The sequence below is a fragment of the Acartia tonsa genome, chromosome 11, assembly GCF_053477335.1.
Source record: "Acartia tonsa isolate MP-2025a chromosome 11, ASM5347733v1, whole genome shotgun sequence".
NCBI lineage: Eukaryota > Metazoa > Arthropoda > Copepoda > Calanoida > Acartiidae > Acartia > Acartia tonsa.
The window spans coordinates 15871792-15892579 of NC_137270.1; the positions used below are offsets into that span (position 1 = coordinate 15871792).

Sequence of the window (20788 nt, forward strand, 5' to 3'; positions counted from 1 at the left end):
CGCTGAATCAAGAAGGTTGTGTTTTTAGGGCATTTACCTACTGGTCCTGTGGTGGTTTTAAACTATTTTTCCGGGGGGGGGGGGGGGGGGCTCTTCATAAATATCCAATACATCATAATACTTAAATATATTATCAAATATGTACTACCGTCCTTAAAAAAACAGTCCTTTTCCATTTTTTGGGAAATAAATCTGAAAAATTGTTTCTTTACTGTGATGCCAATCAAAAGCGCAGCGAAGCGTTGCAATCATACGAGAAGTAGCAATGTCAATCTTTATTAAAATATATTCGTAGGGACATCTATATCAAACTTTGGTACTTTGATTGCTGTTATGATATCAACATTGGAGTAAAATTCCTAATATTACTATTAAAGATAAATTAAGTGTTCCAACTTATTGTTGCTGAATGATAATAATTATTTTAAAAGTAGACCATTTTAAATGAAATGATATAGGTGGCGCGAACTGTATATTACTCTAACCACAGGGTTGCGACCCTGTGCCGACTTTCAATTGGGTCTTTGAATATCAGCCAATAGCAAAGTTGCTACAATAGAGCTAACAGACGAAAAATTTCCCTCCTACTTGGACCAAGTAGTTGTCTGGGTTATGCATTTATACTTATACATTTATTAGTTGACCTTAAAATATGTCATCGCAAAGTCTTCTTGTTTAACAGTGATAGTGTTTATTAAAATATACCCATATCTAAAATGCTTTAAAGCAAAAAGTTCTGAAAATGTATCCTTAGCTGGATCTTTAAATCGTTTAGTCGTGCGCTGAATCGGTGCGATCCAGTTCGGCGCACCTAGATATTATTAGATTTCAATCTTTAAATCAAAATGGAATGGGCGAATCAGCGCGCCCAGTGGCACGATACTAGAAAACCGAGGTGAACTGGATCGCCCCAATTCAGCGCACCACTAAACGATTTAAAGGCTCTTCTTAAACAAGAACTTTTTAGGGTTTTTAGGAAAACAACCTTTCTTTTTCATCTCGGTTGCAATAAGTTCAAAATTAATTATGGCAAAGAATCTATGATTATACGGGGGACATTGGGCTGTTTATTGCACTAGTCTCCAATGAATTTGATTAGTTGGTTCATCAAGTTGGGTGTCCAAACGATTCAACCAACAATTGAAATCAGAAGGGATAATTTTATGTATCATTATTTGGGATGTACGTACATCAATATATCGTCAATTGTCTTATCCCTTTAGATCCCAGATTATTAATGTGTTTTACTCTAGATCTTAAAAACAGTCATACAGTCCTTATATAAAAGTCTATCTCTGTGTTTGTAGCTTTAGATCTCGCTAACAGCTTGGCCGATTGTAATATTTATTATCAATAACACATGTCAAAAAAAAAAAAGTAAAGGTTGCGTGATTATTTCTAAAAAAATATTGAAATATAACAAGAATATATAATATTTATTCACCAATGAATAATTTTGTACAATTTAGACAACTTATAAGTTTTATACAGAACAATTTACACATACTGTTATAAAATATCTTCTTTGCTCATCAGATTTTCCCATTTTTTGATTTAGTAATATAGAGTTTAAGTATTTGTTCTGAAAATTTGTTGCTGAATTCATGAATTTAACATGAAGCAGGGCAAACAATTCTCCTTCCTTCTCTATACCTCTTACAGCATCTTAAAAGAAATGATTATTAAAAATTTCATAAGTGATTGAATAATACCTACCTTATAATAAGGTAGGTAGTGAGGTAGGTTACATTTACTTAGATATAAAATATAAACATTTAATAGGAAGATATTTGAAATTAACAAAATTTTGCTTTCACACAAAAATTAAAGTAAAAGAATAGAGGGGGCACGAGCTATATGTAACCCACGGGTTGGAGATCCTGTGTCGACTTTCAATTGGTTCTTTGAATGTCAGCCAATAGCGTTGGAAATATAAGCACAGCAAAGTCGCTACATAAGTAAAGAAAGCGATTTTCTAGCAGAGGAAAAAGGTCCATATCCCTTGGGCCAGGAAGTTGTATGGGTTATACATCTATACTTATACATTTATTACACAAAGTGTCTGTTTGGCACTGATAATATTTATTGCTTTTCCTTTGTATAACCCTGTGGGCCTATACCTGCGGTTTTCTAACCCTTTGGGGCTCTACTAAATCACCCAATAAAACCTGAAATGATTTTAGTGGGGGGTGGGGGGGATTATCAGTGCTCAACAAGGTACTTTGTATGAAAGCCTTAAAAAACTACTCACTGTCCACTGTAGGTTCTGCATTCATTTCTCTCCCTGATACACTCTCTTACTGGTGTACCTTCTAAACATATCATTGAAATGGATATAGAATATATGTGGATGTTAAAACAGGGGGAAAATTGCTAAAATGTACAGCACTTATCGGCAAGTATGAGGTGAGGGGTTGTTAATGTCATTTCAGCCAGCTACAAGTTTTACTTTATTAGAGTATATGTTAATCTGTTGTAAGATCCAATTAGGATTTGTAGTAAGGTCACTAAAATCTGTTTTCATTTTCATTATTTCACCAATTTTATAAGACAAACATTGTACCATAGCAATTTTGATTACTTGATCATCAAATAAATTATTTTTACCTGTAACAGATAGAGATGGGCAGCAATATTTTCTAAAATTAAGAATAAATGTTACTATTCAAAATTAAAATTTAAAATTTTTTGTCAATATAACTATTTATATCTTTAAGTTTAGAAATACATACTGTTTTCCACATTCTTTTGATGATAGCTGGTCTATGTTGATTCTAAATAAAATAGGGAAATTATTCAATTTTAAAAGTATTTAAATTTAAATGCATTTCAAATTATTTAATATTTATATTTGCGGGATTTTTTGTTTAATGAAATCTTCCAAATTTAACATATACAAAACAGCCTGCTTTATTGCATCAAGATCCATGACAGATCTATATAGGAAATAAATGTCTATATATGAGCTCAAGTTTTCTAAGCAATAAATGTTTAAAACTTATAGTGCTCCAATAATATGTAATAAACTCTCATTGACCAGAACAATAAGACCCATTATTTTACTGTATGAAGAATAAATTCATTTCTATATTTTATGTTGCTATTTGAATTATATTGAAGTATTAAATTTCTATCCATAAAACAGAAAATTTAAATTTATAATATAGTAAATAAAAGAAAACTTAGTTTTAAAATAATTTGATACTAGTGATATCTGCGTAATGTGGTCAGATATTGAACTAAAAGAAGGTGTATTAACTTTTTTGCTTTTTATTTAAGATAGCTAGCCGGTGCTTTTAGTAAGTAGTAGATGTAAAATTTTTTCATAGAATTCAGATATGTAATCGGTTTTTTTGTAGACCTCTTATTTTTAAAGTAATTTAAGTTTTTTAAAAAAATAATTAAGTCAGTTTAAAGGTACTAAAACGCAACAAAATTAAAGAAGAAAATGGCCAGTATGAACAAAAATAGTAAGATCTGTAATTTGACACCTTACTTTTAAAATTCTGTTGAGTAATTATTGAAAAAATCAATTTTTTTAACCTCGGTTTTATAAAAACTTTAAACCTAAATATTTTCTCAAACAGACATAAAAAATATGGGTTCATATATACCTTTAGAATCAGAAAAATATTACGAATCTATTCTAAGCAAAATTGAAAAAGTTTTATAAAACTATAATAAAAAAAAAGTTTATTTTAAGAATCATAATTTTTGGCTTTAAAGGGTTGACTTGAACAAAACCTGAACAAAACCTAAACAAATGTACATACACTGTAACAGTTTTTTTTAAACACAAGAAACAATAATGCATTTTTAACTGCATTGTTTTGAAGTTTATAAACAGACTGAAGCATACTTGTTCATAATTTTTCATTCTTTACATGTTATGTAAGTATCACTATTTTTATTGTAGTATCTATTGTATATATTGTTTGAACATTATCCTTTTTTTTGTCAATTCTATTGGTTAAGTTTTGAGGTGAAGCTTCTTGATTCGTCAATTTTAGAGATTTTTGATTGGCTAGTTTAATAGTTACAATTAAGTGTTGCCTGTAAAAATATAATATTCTAGGCCATTTTTTTAAAGTTTTTACTTTTTTTCTATTTTGCTTAGAATGGATTTGTAATATTTTTCTGATTCTAAAGGTATATATGAACCCGACTTAATATATGGTATCTTAAAACCGACTTAATTATTTTTAAAAAAAAACTTAAATTACTTAAAAAATAAGAGGTCTACAAAAAAAACGATTGCATATCTGAATTCTATGAAAAATTTTACATCTACTACTTACTAAAGCACCGGCTAGCTATCTTAAATAAAAAGCAAAAAAGTTAATACACCTTCTTTAACAGTTAACTAAACATTTTAACCCTTTCAGGACATTAATTTTAAATAAAAAATATTGAGATCCTAAAATAGTTTAAAAAAAGAAATCGTCAGGGAAAAGATAATGGAAGAATAGGGTTTATAGTCAGAATTCAGATAACCAAAATAAAGTAAATAAAACATTGAATAAACCTAGCCAATAGCGAGATAGTTATATCGAGCCCAACTCTAGTACTATTATATAAAGTAGCAAGTTTTTTTGTCTGAAACTTAAGATCTCAAATACTATACTAAACCGATGGGGTTCCCTATTTTAGCTTTCTGTGGTGTTTATAGGCCATTTTTTTCTGGTTTTGGTCTTGGGATGGTTTTAAGCACATTTTCTAGCCCATCTCAGCCCCTTTAAATACAGATACTAAGAGAGTAGCAGCTAGTTTTTTTATAAGTGGACTTACTGGTTTGAGAAGAATTTCTGTAGAAGATCTGGACATTCCCCACATGTTTCTCCTGGACAACAATCTCGAGTCTGCCATCCCTGTGTTAAATTTTTTTTTTAACTAATTAAAAACCATTTGCTAAAACTGGTTTTGGGTGGTAGACAATTTTATTCCTTTTAGATTTGTAACCCTTTATATACATTATACAAACTGGCTGTCAATATTTTTTTGTTGGCGAAGGATTACTGATTATCTTGAAGGTTACAAATTAAACAGCATTGAATCATATGGTAACAAGAAATGAGGTTACATCCAGGAATCTAAAGAGATAAGACAATGGCCGATAAATTCATGAAAAAATTACCCCTTCTGTAAATAACATTAGTGGATGAAACGTTTAAACACAACTTAATGGACCAACCAATAAAAATTCAATAAAAGCCTCCAAAGGTGTTAAGTCAACAAATAAGAAAACGTTATTATAAAACTTTGGGGACTAATAAACAGCCCATTGTCCCCTCTCTGGGTTACATCTCTAATTTCAAAGAATGCTCAACAATACTAATATGATGTAAAATCAAATAAACAAATAAAATCAAAACATTGAGCATTAAGTGTGATGAGAAGATGATCTAACAAATATAAATCACTACCTGTGTTCTACTAATAGTTATACTATTTCCTCCAATACAGTCACTGATAGTTGAACTTGAGCCCTAAATAATAAGAGATATAAGTTTTCCGGAATTTTAATGTAGGGAGGAGATTTGAAATCTGCATCAAATTGGATTTTTTTTATAAAATTCGTTTTTTTTGTATAATTCTTTATCTAAAAGCGGAAATACAAATTAAGTTAATTAATTTTGGCATCCGTGATTGGTGGATTTAAAAAATCTGCGCTCTGATTGGATGCCGTACATCATTCAACCAATTAGAGCGCAGGTAGTTTAAAATCCACCTATCCTATTGGTCAAAGTTAATTAACTTAAAATGTATTTCCGCTTTTAGATAAAGAATTATACAAAAAACGAATTTTATAAAAAATCCTTAAAATTTGATGCAGATTTCAAATCTCCTCCCTACATTAAAATTCCGGAAAACTTATATCTCTTACTAAATAATCATAATGTATAAAATCAAGGTTGACAACATCCATAAATACAACGCTTTGAAATTGTAGAACAAATGAACATTAAAACTTTCAGAGTGTCATAATTAATAAGCTGAATATTATTGCATAAGTCTAAATAAAATTATGAATAAATTTGTTGCAAAACAGGATACCTACTGTTCAAGGAAATATTTGTATTTTTATAACTTGATTATAAAGATGCTTCGCTTATAAAATTATACCTTTTGTTATTAGTTATAAGTGTTCCAAAAAGCAGATAAATAGAATAAATATAACATCAAAAATTTGTTGTAAAAAAGTATAAAAAATCAGCATGTTTTAAATGGACGTATGGACTTTCTGGTAACGATGATAGAGTTGTTACGCTTCTTAAATTGTTTAGGAATTTGCAAAGTTTGAAATCGATAGTACAATTCTAATCTTTTTAAATTAACGAACAAAGGTAACTGTCCATGACGGACATACGGAATGACCACCCATAATTATAGAAAAGGTTTGCTTTTAAAAATAAATCTAAATAATGCTGAAGGTTTAAGATAAATTTTACCTGTACTATGTTATTGCTAGAAGCTTGATAATTTCCAATTCGATTAGGCTGCCTGTATGATGTGCTCTAAAAACAAGATGTTTCATTTTAAAGTTCTAATTGTTCAATCTTTTAAGAATTTTAGAATTACCGGCTGGTTGTTATTTCTAGATGGTTGGTTGTTTTGTGTGACATATGAAGTAGCAGTGGGTCTGTAGTATGTAGGCTGTAACAAAAAAATTATATTTCAAGAACAATTATTTAACATCGTATCATAGATACAGCTTTACGCAGATATTGAAGTAAAAAATTATAAGATTAAAACCAGGTTTGTTTATAAATGGTATATAAATTATTATATATGATTTCTTATTTTTATATTAGTGAAAATTGTCTGTAATACGATGCTATATATGATTTTTCAGTATTGCTAAGATATTTATCGGTTTTGAAGTCATACCGGAAAAGTATTTTCTTAATAAAAAAAACTTATTGTTTTATCTTTAGGATTGAAGATTTTTAAATAATAAAATAAATCACCCTTCTTGTGGTACGTCTATTGCAATATGGTCTACAGCTGAAAAAGATGATATAGTTTTATAATATTGAAATGTTTTCTAAATATAGAATCATGTCTTGAAGTAGCATTAATCCATCAAACATTTAATTTTATTTTATTAAGTTGGTTACTACTAAAAGGCTCATAGCAAAGTCCTATCGAGTAATAAACCAACCCTCTCTTTCATTTTGTGGAATAAATTGAAAATAACCTAATCTAACCAGACCATAAGTAATAAACAAACAATCTAAATCTAGCCCCACCCCCCCCCCCTCCCCATCCTATAACTTTATATTATTTCAAATAGAGGTGATGGTGTTTCTTTGCTCAACTAAACAACTTTACGAAAATTGACAATAACTTGTGTTTGGATAAAGTATTTACCTATACTGGAAGTTAGTAGTGCCACTCTGAAATAAAGTTTATTTTTATTAGTTGCGAAAAAAGGCATTTTTTCTTCAAGTTAGAATAAAAAGTATTATAAACAGTCAGAAAATCATTGACACAAAGTCAGTGAGGAAGAGGGACACAACATAGAAATAATTATTATATTTAAACTTAAAACATTGGAAAAGAGCTTTCAAAAATAAAATTTTATTCATAATTAGTTAATGGTTACATGTCTTTTAACTAATTTAAAAGCTAAATAATAAACAGCTTACTATTCCTGATGAAGTTTGTGGGGCATCAGGAGCAATGGCTGGGCATCCAATTACATAACAATTTCTTGATGAATCATAATCAAGCCTACAACCATCTCCAATAGGACCTTCAGAACCTGGACATCTGTTTCCACTTGCTCCCCCACCATTACCTCCACCACCACCAAACTGTGTACCACCACTTCCAAAACTTCCAGATACAATGTCCCTTGCAACTTGTTGTATTGCATTTGCAATATTTCTTCTATTATTACCACCTCTTCCCCTCCCTCCTCCTGATGCCACTTGTTGTAGTACACTTAAAAATAAAATAATATAATACTTCTGAGTATTACTATAGTGCTGAGAAAGATTTAGAATCTAAAATGAGACATTAGAGTTAAACACTAGAGGGGGAAGGGGTTAAATAACTGTATCTCCCCAACGCAACGTACTTGTTACGAATCTCAATTGAATTATTGAAATTCAACCAATGGTGTCAAGAATATTAACACAGTCAAGTAGCAGAAAACAATTTGCTTACAGACGAAAAAGATCATTGAAAAAGTGAGGGAGGTAGTTATCTGATATACATCTATACTATAAATCTTTTAATAAGACAACCAAAGGTCTTTATGCATTCCCCTGAAAATAATTAGCTTAATTTTAAGAAAGTAATAGTAAAATACCTCTGAACTAAATTGCCGAATTGAGGACTCCCAAAAATTTCTGTTTGCATTAAACACAATCTAAAATATAATAATTTAAAAAATAAACACAGATCTTGGTAAATGGTATAAAAAAGGGTTTTTATTTTTTTGTAATTTAGATCTTTTGCAACATTAGACCTTTTGTATGATTAGGTCTTTTGTATGGTTAGATCCTTTGTAAATTAGATTTTTTTGTAGGATTAGGTCTTTTGTAAATTAGATCTTTCGTAGCAACACCCTTATTCAATCTCTAAAAATTTCAGTTTCGGACGGACGTTGGGACGGACGGACAGACAAAGTTGATTATATATAGAGAAGCTTAAATAAAAAATACCCAAATAAAAGTGCACTCAGCTTCATTGTATATCCTGAAAATTTGGAATTAAAGATTAAGCCATGAACATTAAAAGAGAAAATAAAAGTAAAATTCTAGTTCTAAAGAAGAATCTTTTAGTCATTTTTAGTTTTGAATAATGAAAGATTACTTGTTTTTTATTTACACAATAATTCGTTATAAAATTCAATGTACCTTAAGATCTATGAATTTTAGGCAGTTTTCAATGCAAAATCTTGAACTCGACTATGGTAGAAGTGAAATGAAAGCCAAAAAGAAAATTAACTGCATTTATTTTTATTAAATATGCAGACATGTAAAACATGTAAGTTCCATAAGCTGTTTAAAGTTGTTCAAGCACAACAAATTTCAGACTTAATTGAGTACGTCTTGCAATGTAATGTAAATGGGAACGTTGCAATTTCTTAAATTTAAAAAAGGGTGAGGCATGGTGCAGGGGCGTCCAAGCTTTTTTTTTTTGGGGGGGTAAAAAATTTTAGGGGGGGGGGTAATTCGTGTTTGGGCACCCCCAAATTCGTTTGGGTGTGCCAAATGGCCCATTACCCCCCCCCTTGGACGCCTAGGGCATGGTGCGTACTGTTTAACTGATTTTCATTTTTCACCACCCCACCTCAAAGATAAAGAAAAGACTTAATTACATGATCATAGGCGTCCAAGGGGGGGGGGGGTAATGGGCCATTTGGCACCCCCAAAATTTTGTGAACAATACCCCCCCCCAAAAAAAAATTACCCCTACCTTGGGGGTGCCGTAGATATCCCCAACGATTTTTTTGGGGGGGGGGGTATTTACCCCCCCCCAAACCATTTTGGGGGGGTAAATACTCCCCCCAAAATAGAAAATCTCTAACAAAAAAAATACTAAGTTTTTTATAAAATTTAAATTACCCCCCCCAAAAATTTTACCCCGGGGGTAAATTTTGGAGGGGTAAACAAATTTTACCCCTGCCAACAGATTTCAGGGGGGGTAATTACCCCCCCCCAAGCAAATTTTACCCCCGGGGTAAAAATTTTGGGGGGGGTAAAAAAAATTTACTGGATATAATACGATGCTAGACATAGTTTTTTCGTATGGATGAGAACCGGTTCCTATCCACCGGATTCGAATGAATACGAGAATAGTTATTTATCATATTTTCGTAATATTGTGAATGCTAGAAAGGATATTAAAATTATTTCAACAATTTTGGTCATGTGATCAAAATTTGAATTTTCCTTCTACTATTGCCCCCTCTGGGGGCGAAGTAGGTGGAAATTTAAATTTTTGTCACTTGACCTTAATATTGGTGAAATAATTTTGAATGACCTTTCTTGTATAAGCAATATTAATAAAATATGATACTTGGTTTTGTCTCATTCTCTATCTTTTTCTTAAATTCAAAAAAGTCTATCAAAAAATTTACATCATCTAAGGGTGAACAATAAATATCTCTGTCTATTTTTCTCTATATTTCTTCCCCCTCCCCCCTCTCTCACTTTTCTGTCTATTTCCTTCTCTCTCTCCTCCTCTTTTGTACGTTCATTTATACAATAGAGATAACCTAGAGACAGCACAAGGGAATTTTGTTTACATTATGTATCAGCTATAAATTGTTGAATATCTTAGGTTAAAGCTTTCCTTGGGTGAAATATTTGAAGAAAATATTTCTTCCATCATATAATGTGAAGCGTATGACACAACATATAATAAGTTAGTTATAAATAATTTAATTTCTTATAATAAAGTTATCTTTCTAAAAATTATATCATTGCAAAATTTAGTTGCAAATAATGTTGCCTATAGGGCTGTATTTCATATACAACAAAAAGTGAACAAAGGTTTCTTTTTAAGAAAAAAATGGGGTCAGATTGACCATCTATGTCTAATGTTTATACCCACATCAAATATTAAATTATAACAATGTACAGTAGAGTGGATCAATTTTGGACATTGAATTTGTAATCAACATCTACAGTTTAAACGTCATATAAGAAACCTAAATATAAAAAATTGATTTTGTCCTTGAGGGGAAATGGGGGGAAGGTGTTTCCATGCATTAAAAATTTTAGAAGTTTATTCTGGAGGTGCAACTTTTTTTCTTTCAAAGTATTGCTTTATGCATCTTTTTGAATTTGTCTTGTTGATTAATATAAGAATATCAAATTGGTTTTAAAAATTATTCATCCAAGCATGAAAAATCTTAAATTAAATGTAAAATCTCTTGGTTTTTAAATTTATTTATGGATTTTTCTTGCTAGGATCAATAGTTTTAAAAACAGATTTTTTATTCTTATTCTACTCTTCAAGACAAAATTGGGAAGGTGCATAAAGCTATACTTAGAAAGAAAAATAATTGCCCCCCCCCAAAAAAAAAAAAAAAAAAATTCTCCCCACAAGTGTCTTTCTAAAAGTTTACATGCATCAGCGAGCCTCCCCATTATTCAAAATATTTTCTTTTCATTTTTTGGTCTCTTATATGATGTTCACGCAGAAAGTGTATGTAGCACATTTAAAATTAGAAAATCATTGAAAATCAAGCCACTCTAATGTACAGCATTTATTTCTTTAATTCCACAGTACAAAATTATTCCTGTATTTAAATTTAACATATCATATAGGAAAAAATATTCTTGTATTTAAAATTAAAAATCATGTTGGAATTTTTTTACAATTTTTAAATTTTTTAATAATGTACAGCAAATTATTTCCTTTTTATCTCATGTTTTGAAATTTATAAGATAGTTAGAATAAATTACAGAAATAATGAAAGATTTAAAGAAGAGAGCGTCAGGGTTGGGGGTCGAGGGGGGTCTCCCCCCTCAGAAAAAGCTTGGGCTTAAATCTTCAACAAATAAAGAAAACAAAATTATATTAAAAATTTCTTTTTTATGTTAAATATTATTATTTTTGTGACACTTGATTTTGAATGACAAAAAATGTTGAAATAAATATTACCCACTGCACTGTATGAAATGTTAAATTAGAAATCAATAATGATGTTGGAAAATTTATTTTCATTTTATACTCTGAAAAAAGGAATTGACAAAAAATAATTATTTTTATTCCAAACTTTTAAATCAGCATGCCTATTTCTTATTGGTTGACACTCGAATTAAAATAAAATAATGAATATTATTTCAAGACCAGAAATAAATTTGAAATAAATAATTTTCTTTCCCCTATATTTTTTATTCCAAAATGCCAAGAATTAATTTTGAAATAAAATAATTTTCTTTCCAATATTTTTATTCCTTTTTCTTATTGGACGTTATTTTGTGTCCAATGAGAGACTAGTGTTTAAATATTTTAAAGCTTATTACAGCATTTATTTTGAATATGATAATAGCAATATTCTCACATTAAATGTGATAAAAGAAATTAATTGTTGATGAGATATCATGATACGGAAAATGATGATACTTATTTACATAAATCGATATATTGTTACTTGGATGTTGCACCAGATTTTCTTGCACTCTAATAAAGTACTTGTAGCTGGCTAAAACAACGATACATCCCATCCCTTCCCTCCTTCTGGATGAACGCACTAACAAATAAATGACCATATAAGCAAGCTAAATTGAAGACAAATTTTCCCCTGTACGTACGTATATATATCCTAGATCCATTTTTACATAAAACAATATGCAAAATAACTAATAAAAATGAAAATATTTGGATTATAAAAAGATGCAAGAATTTTTTTTTAATTTAAGAGTAAATTGCTAAGAAAACATTTACTTTTCCGTTGGCTATATGTTATCCTACTTTGTAAAGATGTAAGCTGTATTTTTTTCAGCAAAGAATCTCGCTGACCATAAAACCGAAATGGTTCTTCTTTTCAATGAAGCTTCTAATAGGTCCAGGGAAGGTTTATAACTTTTTTTTTTTTTGGGGGGGGGATATCTCATAACTCCCAAGATAAATTGTCCCTCAAAAAAATAACACATTAGAGGATATATAATGGGAAGATATTGAAAAAATTATGAAATTGTAAACAAAACCAATAGCTCCACATTCTTGTATTAAAAATATGAATTTATAATCAAATGAGAAAATGTGATTTACATCTTACCAATCCACTAATCTTCAAGAAAGGTTTATTATACATATCTTAAAACCTATCAAATTGACAAATGACACTTATTTTTCTTGAAGTTTACTCGTGGATACATAGTAAAATATGTAAGGTTTTGTTACATACATATTAAACTAACCAAAATAGGTTGTATATAGCTTTCTAGGGGTGATTAAAAATTCTCCCGATGATCGTAAAAATATATCCATATATGGAAAAAAATGCCAAAAAACATTTTTGATTATGGACCCTGGATTTTCAACTTTTCATTTATTTTAATATTTTTAAAAATATCTACAAATCCATAGATATATAATGTTAAAAATCATTTGAAGTCAGTTATTTGCTTTGTATATATATGATTAAATAATATAACAACTAACAAATTAAATAAATGCAATTAATTAATATTTTGATAGAATCAATAAAATTGAGAAATTTCGGCACCATTATCCAATGAGAAAGGGAGAAGGAAAGCATATTTGTGTGTGTGTAACAAATCAAAACAAAACAAACGCACAGCTCTAGCCAGTCCAGTCTGTTTGTCGAGTGTAGATTAAAATAATTATGCTTTTAAACATTTTTTTAGAAACAATTTAATTTAAACGCAAATTATTTTATTATTATTAATCAAAAGCAATGTTTTTCTACATTAAAGGTCGACCCATCTATTTATAACTAAATTTTAGCTTTCTAAAAAATGTATTATACAATATCTTATCCTTTAATTGGAACTGATGATCTATTTTATAGAGAAACATATGTATTCCAACAATAAAGAAAGTTAAAAAATTAAACTGTGTTTATACATATAATAATCCTATTATATAAAGTAGTAAGGGTTTTTTGTCTGTCCCGAAGGATCTCGCTAACCACTGAACCGATATAGTTCTCCTTTACAGTGAAGCTTCTTATAGGTCCTGGGAAGGTTTTAAACTATTTTTGAAGAGGGTGTCTTCACCCCCTTCCCCCTATAAAATATTTTTAAAAACTCTTTTGAAACTCAAATTTAAAATGGGAGGAGGTCGACATTTCCCCCTCCTACCAGTGCCCCTAGAGGCTTCTAGGGGCGTAGCCGCTAGTATTATATAAAGTAGTAAGCTTTATTATCTTTAGCTATGGATCTAGTAAACCGCTGAATCGCCAAGGTCCTTATTTCCAGTGAAGCTTCTTATAGGTCCATTGAAGGTATTAAGGCAATTTTCACACTCACCTTAAATGCCCCTAGAGGCTTTAGATTGGTTAAACCTTGCTTTTTTATTGATAGTCGATATAATCTGTTTTTATATATGTTTTATACAACCTTGTATATTTTAAATAAATAAAATGCAAATATGTCAAACAAAGAATAGTAAATCTTGTTTAAAGGTAATTTTATTATAATATACATAATTTCAAGGGATGCATTTGTTCATTGCTTTTATCTTTTATCAACTTATAAAGATTTATTAAATTAAAAGTGTGGAAAATGATCTAATGTGCTCTCAATTACGTGGAAAAGTTTGGACACTGCATATTTTTACCAGCCAATAAAAATAATCTTTAAGTACCAAAATTTTTCTTGCAATGAATGAGAGCGTTCTATACATTTTTTACACATATATTTTACCTGGTAATTTGAGTTATGATTATGTTTATATGTACACTTACTTACGTAACGATTATACCTATAGATGTTATGCGTAAAGATTTTTAAAAGCATAACTTTTCTATAATTAGGGCCCGTCACTGAATCTTTTTCTAGACAGGGAGGGAGTGGACATTGGGCTTTTCATTACATGAGTTCCCAAAGTTTTATAACAGTGTTTTCCTATTCGTTAGCTCAATCACCTTAGGTATTTTTATTGAATTGCTGGTTCAAGTTATATGTACGTCCAAACGTTTTAACCACTAATTGTAATCTACAGAAGAGATAATTTTGTGGATAATCATCGGAAGGTATTTTAGAGGATTTGTACATAAAAATACCAATATTGGTAATTATTTTTCTTGTTTTTTTTTATAGGGGACTGATAATACCTAACCCAACTGGTCAATGGGGCCAGCTACAGAGGCATACCATTCAGCTGACTCAACATCAAAAGCAGATGCTGCTAAACATGAACCAGCAAGACAGAAGCCTGTTAATTCAAAAACTGTTAAAGGTTAGTATTAATAAAAGGGGGGGGGGGGGAATTTGGTGACTCGTGCCACGACATACCAGCAATTTTATTAGAGATAATTGGGTAAAAATCTTTTGGGCTGGGTCACTAATTACCCCAAGTTTTGTTATCTTTAAAAAAAAACGGCGGCGGGACCGCCGCTCCCGCCGTTCACCGCCATTTTCCGCCGCCGCCAAAAAGTTTTTTTATTGCATTTCTCGCCGAATTAGGCAATTTGGAATCATTTGAGACCATGTTATTTTTTTCAAAAATTTTTCTCCTTGTAACCAACCCTGCGGGTGGACTTTATTTTTGGCAGCGGCAGCGGAAAACGGCGGTGGACGGCGGAAGCGGCGGTACTGCCGCCATTTTTTATTCAAATATTTTTTACTAACCTACCTAAAAAGATTTTGTTTCAATATCTTTAAAAGCTTAGGAGAGGCACTGAATTTAAGATATACCTTGATAAACGAAAGTTTGAAAAAAATGACTGTCCCCCCACAAGGTTGGTACAAGGGGAAAATTTTTTGAAAAAATAACATGGCCTCAAATGATTCCAAATTGCCTAATTCGGCGAGAAATGCAATAAAATTTTTTTTTTGGCGGCGGCGGAAAACGGCGGTACTGCCGCCATTTTTTATTCTAATATTTTTTACTAACCTACCTAAAAGATTTTGTTTCAATATCTTCCAAAGCTTAGGAGAGGCACTGAATTTAAGATATACCTTGATAAACGAAAATTTGAAGAAAAAAATGACTGTCCCCCCGCAGGGTTGGTTGGAGCGGCGATCCCGCCGCCGGTTTTTTTTTGAAGATACCAAAACTTGGGGTAATTAGTGACCCAGCCCAAAAGATTTTACCCAGTTATCTCTAAAACTAAGGGAGTAGCTGGTATGTTGTGGCACGAGTCACCACATTCGCCCCCCCCCCCCATATTCAGATAATTCAGAAAGGGGGGGGGGGCCCTTTCTGAATTCAATATGCTGTTATATATCTGTCAACTTTAACTCTATCGGTTCAGTAGTAAGCAAGATCTTGACAAGATTTTTTTTCATGAGGGTCATTTTTTCCTATTACTCAAATCTTCTAAATGGTTAAAACCTTCCTATGACCTTTGCCAAGCATTACTATAAAGGAGAACTATAATCGGTTTAGCAGTAAACAAGATTTTTTGATACAAACACACACAAATACTAGTGGCTGTGCCCCTAGCCTCTAGAGGCTTTACATTTGAAGGAGTAGGGAAGGGCAGAAAAAAACCTAAAACCATCCCGAGGCCTATGTGAAGCCTCCCTGAAAGGGAGAACTCCATCTGTTAAGTAGTTATTGACGCCTTAAGTTACAGACATAAAAACTCTTTACTTTATAAAAGGACTTGCGGCTATGCCCCCTAGAGGCCTCTAGTGGCACTTTAAATGTTTGGTGTTTAAAATAAATACGATACTTCAATGTTACGTAGGAGTCTCTATTCGAGAATAAAAAAATTTATTTATTGTGATTTCTCTTGGGAGGGTGTTGGTAACCTCTGTGGTATCCGCCTAGGATAAATGGCAGACACCAGAGTTCGAAAAGACTACGGCAGTGTGACAGACGTGGACACCTTACTATAGAGAAGCTACGCTTCTCTAACAATCACTAAATAACAAACAGCATCTATTCAGTTGTTCCTTTATTGAAGCTATATACAACAAACAATAGTTACACAGATAGGAATAAATAATCATAACATAAAAGCATTATAATACATATACAATAGTCAGTTTGGGCAATAATGATCCCCCATCCCTGGAAAGGGTGGGGGAATTAACAATGCAGCTTAACCATAATAAAGCTTGTCAGATTCAATCATTAATTTTAGGCATAGGGAGGGGGTCGGCAGACCCCTTCCCCAGGACTCGGGGGAGGGCCTGTGGCCCTTCCCCGAACCCCGGTCAGGGGTGCCATAGGCATGGCTCACGGTTGCCGAATACCACACCTCCACCAAAATAATTATGAATCTTCCTGGGACCTATGAGAAGATACTCTGTTAAGGAGAACCCGATCGGTTCAGCGATTAGCGAGATCCTACGTTACAAACATACAAACACACAAACATCCTGTTACTTTATAATAAGGATTAATAATTTTAATTTCCAAGGAGCGAGAGGACACAAATGCAGATTCAACAACAAATATGATGGCTCAGCAACAACAACTACAAAACATTATGGCATCACAACAACAGGTAAGATACCAACCAAACCCAATCAAGTACAGGAACTTCTCCCCCCTCTTAAAAGCGAAGCTTTTCTATAATCAGGGCCCCGTCCCTTACAGATAGCTCTTTTCGTTAATTTAGGCATGTTATTTAGGCTATTATATAACATAATTTTTATGTTTCCTTAAACATTATCCGGTACTTGCTTACATGTGGTAGACTGGAGCACCGAAACCCCCCCCCCCCCCCCGCTTAGTTTTGACAAAAATCAAAAATAAGGGGGGGGTAGTTTTTTAATGTCTGGAAAACGGCAAGGAGGCAAAAAGCACCGCAAGGCAAAGAATTAACCCCCCCCCTTAATTTTGAAGAAAATCAAAAATAAGGGGGGGATAGTTTTTTCACTGTACAACACGCCAGAAAGTTGAGTGAGGTAAATCAAGTAAATCCAGTATACCAGAGGGGAAACCTTATTACGAGATATTCATGTTTTGGGGCGTAATTTCCTTATTTATTGACTTTGGCCAGTAAAAGGTTTTAATTTTGCGCAAAATTAAAACCTTTTACTGGCCAAAGTCAATAAATAAGGAAATTATGCCCCAAAACATGAATATCCCTGTAATAAGGTTTCCCCTCTGGTATACTGGATTTTCTTGATTTACCTCACTCAACTTTCTGGCGTGAAAAAACTACCCCCCCCTTATTTTTGATTTTCTTCAAAATTAAGGGGGGGGTTAATTCTTTGCCTTGCGGTGCTTTTTTCCTCCTTGCCGTTTTCCAGACATTAAAAAACTACCCCCCCCTTATTTTTGATTTTTGTCAAAACTAAGCGGGGGGGGGGGGGTTTTCGGTGCTCCGGTCTTCACATGTAAGCAAGCACCCATTATCCTGTATTTAAGAAGTATTTAAGAAAATTTTGTTTTAACTTCTATACATTTATATTCTGATTATTCAGTTCTTACACTCTACAAGTGTAAATGTTTGTTTATCCTACCGTTTAAGAGCTTCGCTTTTATGGATGTTGTCACTCTTTTATTTGGTGGGGGGGGGGGGAGGCTAATGATAAATGAATATCATAGGTATATAATAATGATTTTGAACTTTAAAAACGTGAAATGCCCTTCATTACGTAAAAGTATATTAAATTTTGTGAATGTTAAACAAAGGTTAGATTAGCCCCGCTTGATTAGCTAGGAAGAAATTTACCTAGGAGTAATTAAAGAATCAAAGAATCTCTATACCAATTTCTGCAGATTAAATCAGACCTTAAATTGCTAGACATAGTTTATTTTTAGTATGGATGAGAGCCGGTTCTAATCCACAGGATATTAATCGGTTTCTAATAAATATGAGTAAATAATTTCCAGTAATTTTAGGTAGTTATTGAATATAACCTTCCAGGGGCGTCCAAGCTTTTTTTTTTGGGGGGGGTAAAAAATTTTAGGAGGGGGGGTAATTCGTGTTTGGGGGGGGTAAAATGGCGCGCGAAGCGCGCCGAAATTTTTTTTTACCCCCCCCAAAATTTTTACCCCGGGGGTAAAATTTGATTGGGGGGGGTAATTACCCCCCTTAAAGTCTGTTGGGGGGGGTAAATACTCCCCCCAAATCTGTTGGGGGGGGTAATTACCCCCCCCCAAACTAATTTACCCCGGGGGTAAAATTTTTGGGGGGGGTAATTACCCCCCCCAAACTAATTTACCCCGGGGGTAAAATTTTTGGGGGGGGTAATTTAATTATGTAAAAAAAGCACCTACCTAATCTATTAAGTTAATAAGTACTATCCTATAACATAAAGTAGTAAGTAAGGTTTATTTGACTATAGCTTCAGATTTCATTACTTTTAATACTGAGTTCTCCTTTTTAGGAAAGCTTCACATAGATCCCATGATGGTTCCACACTATTATAGGTCAATCCTTTGAGTGGTTTTAGGCTATTTTTCTCCTCCCTTTTTACCCTTTAGAAAACACGAGTTTTTAGATGCTAAGGGCGCCACTACTATTCAAATATATAGTAGTATCTCATTCTTTAGAACATAAAAATACAATAATTAACTCACTAACCAATGAACCAATATGATTATACTTTAAAGTGAAGCGTCTTATAGGTCCTGGTAAGTTTTATAACTAGTTTTGAGACACCCTGACATCCTCCCAAAAGAAATCGCCTATAGAAATTCTTTTTCATTATTTAATGAAATATTTAATTTAGTTAGGTATCTATTTTATGGAATCTTCAGTGCTTTACAATTACATCATAGATCCCCGGGATGGTTTTAGCCCTTATAAAGGCCCAAGCAAATAAAACATGATCAAACTATTAAATTTTTTGTTATCATGGTTAAGAACTGTTTTAACTGGTTGGACTATATTGGGGTATAGTCCCTTTTGTGGCAACGCTCTTTAAGGGGCGTTTCTTCGTTTTTTTCACACAAACTTCTCTCCTATTTCTAGCCCCTGCGGGGGGCCAATTGCTTAACCATGTGGGGCAATCACCTAAACCAATATAACCTATCCTAAAATAAACTATCAGTAAAATTTTTTTTAAAGAACATTCAATTTGGGGGGGGTAAATACCCCCCCCAAAAAATTTTTTTTTAAGAACATTTATTTTGGGGGGGGGGTAATTACCCCCCCCAAAATGGTTTGGGGGGGTAAATACCCCCCCCAAAATCGTTGGGGGTGCCTACGGCACCCCCAAGGTAGGGGTAATTTTTTTTGGGGGGGGGTATTGTTCACAAAATTTTGGGGGTGCCTACGGCACCCCCAAAATCGTTTGGGGGTGCCAAATGGCCCATTACCCCCCCCCTTGGACGCCTATGTAACCTTCCCTGGACTTTTTATAAGCTTCGATTTAAAAAGAATCCTTTATCGGTTAGCGAGATCTTTTCAAACAGACATGTATAAAATCTTCTTAATTAATTTTTTATTTCAGGTGTTGAGAAGTTACCAACCTTTTGACGAGAACAAGAAATAAGAAATGAAATAAAAAAATTAATAATAATTATTGTATTTTTGAAAATTTCGAAAAATAAGAATTTAAATGTCTTTACTAGGTAATGTTCTAGTTGAAATTAAAATATAAATACTTTTAACAGATTGACTTGTTTCTATGATATTTACTTTTTATGATGTATATTTTTTAAGTAGCAAAGTTACTCTATAATAAGAAATGTCTATTTTTGTTTAAGGGATTAGTTAAAAGTCTCAACAGTTTTACCTCTTGTAAGTACAAGTTCAAGTTCAACGATTTAAAAAAATAAATTTCGTGGAACTATCCCTTTTTTCGATTATTAAATATTTCCTTACGTTGTTTGCTTTTTTTGCTTTTTCTTTTGTTGTAACTCAACTTTTCAAGTAAAGAAGATTAATCTAGGTTAGGGTTACATGCTTTTTATATACATTTTATTATATTGAATTTTACTTTTTAAAGCTTTTGAAGTTACATGTCATTATTATTCGATTTTAGAAGTAGCAAAGCTATTTTATAATATAATTTGTCTGTCTATTACTTCATTGGGGAAATGTGATTTTCTCGCCTGCTTTTGAAGTTTCATCAAAAATTTGCAGTGAAGATTCCTATGACATGTAGAGATAGTTTATACTGTTTTAAAAAGAAACAAAGTAAAGCTTTTCTATATTTAGAGTCACTCCATCTGTTCGTCTGTAATGGTTAGCTATTTTAATAAATTTAGATATGTCATAACT

General features: G+C 32.1%; 1 protein-coding gene and 1 long non-coding RNA gene across 2 annotated transcripts; one reads left to right on the forward strand and one right to left on the reverse strand.

Moving 5' to 3' along the window:
* Positions 1–1388: 1388 nt before the first annotated feature.
* Positions 1389–8931, reverse strand: LOC145332908 (uncharacterized). Its single transcript, XM_080178011.1, has 14 exons — positions 8868–8931; positions 8673–8706; positions 8318–8377; positions 7650–7947; positions 7372–7397; positions 6969–7005; positions 6580–6654; positions 6450–6515; positions 5424–5486; positions 4789–4868; positions 2733–2774; positions 2608–2639; positions 2252–2312; positions 1389–1665 (listed from the first exon to the last, which is right to left on the reverse strand). The coding sequence occupies exons 2-14, from the start codon at positions 8696–8698 to the stop codon at positions 1611–1613; spliced, it is 921 nt and encodes a 306-aa protein (XP_080034137.1). The 5' UTR covers positions 8699–8706; positions 8868–8931; the 3' UTR covers positions 1389–1610.
* Positions 8932–13543: 4612 nt separating this feature from the next.
* Positions 13544–20179, forward strand: LOC145332183 (uncharacterized). Its single transcript, XR_013884075.1, has 4 exons — positions 13544–14116; positions 14754–14892; positions 17027–17113; positions 20016–20179. It is a non-coding gene; the product is annotated as an uncharacterized LOC145332183 (long non-coding RNA).
* Positions 20180–20788: the final 609 nt, after the last annotated feature.

Bases quoted from the DNA above. Each gene is read 5' to 3' on its own strand.
- LOC145332908 (XM_080178011.1), bottom strand. From the start codon at position 8,698: ATGAAGCTGAGTGCACTTTTATTTGG. The intron at 7,948-8,317 runs GTATTTTACTAT...TTTATTTTTAAG, and splicing joins TTCGGCAATTTAGTTCAGAG to TGTACTACAACAAGTGGCAT. The intron at 1,666-2,251 runs GTGAGTAGTTTT...ATTTCTTTTAAG, and splicing joins TGCAGAACCTACAGTGGACA to ATGCTGTAAGAGGTATAGAG.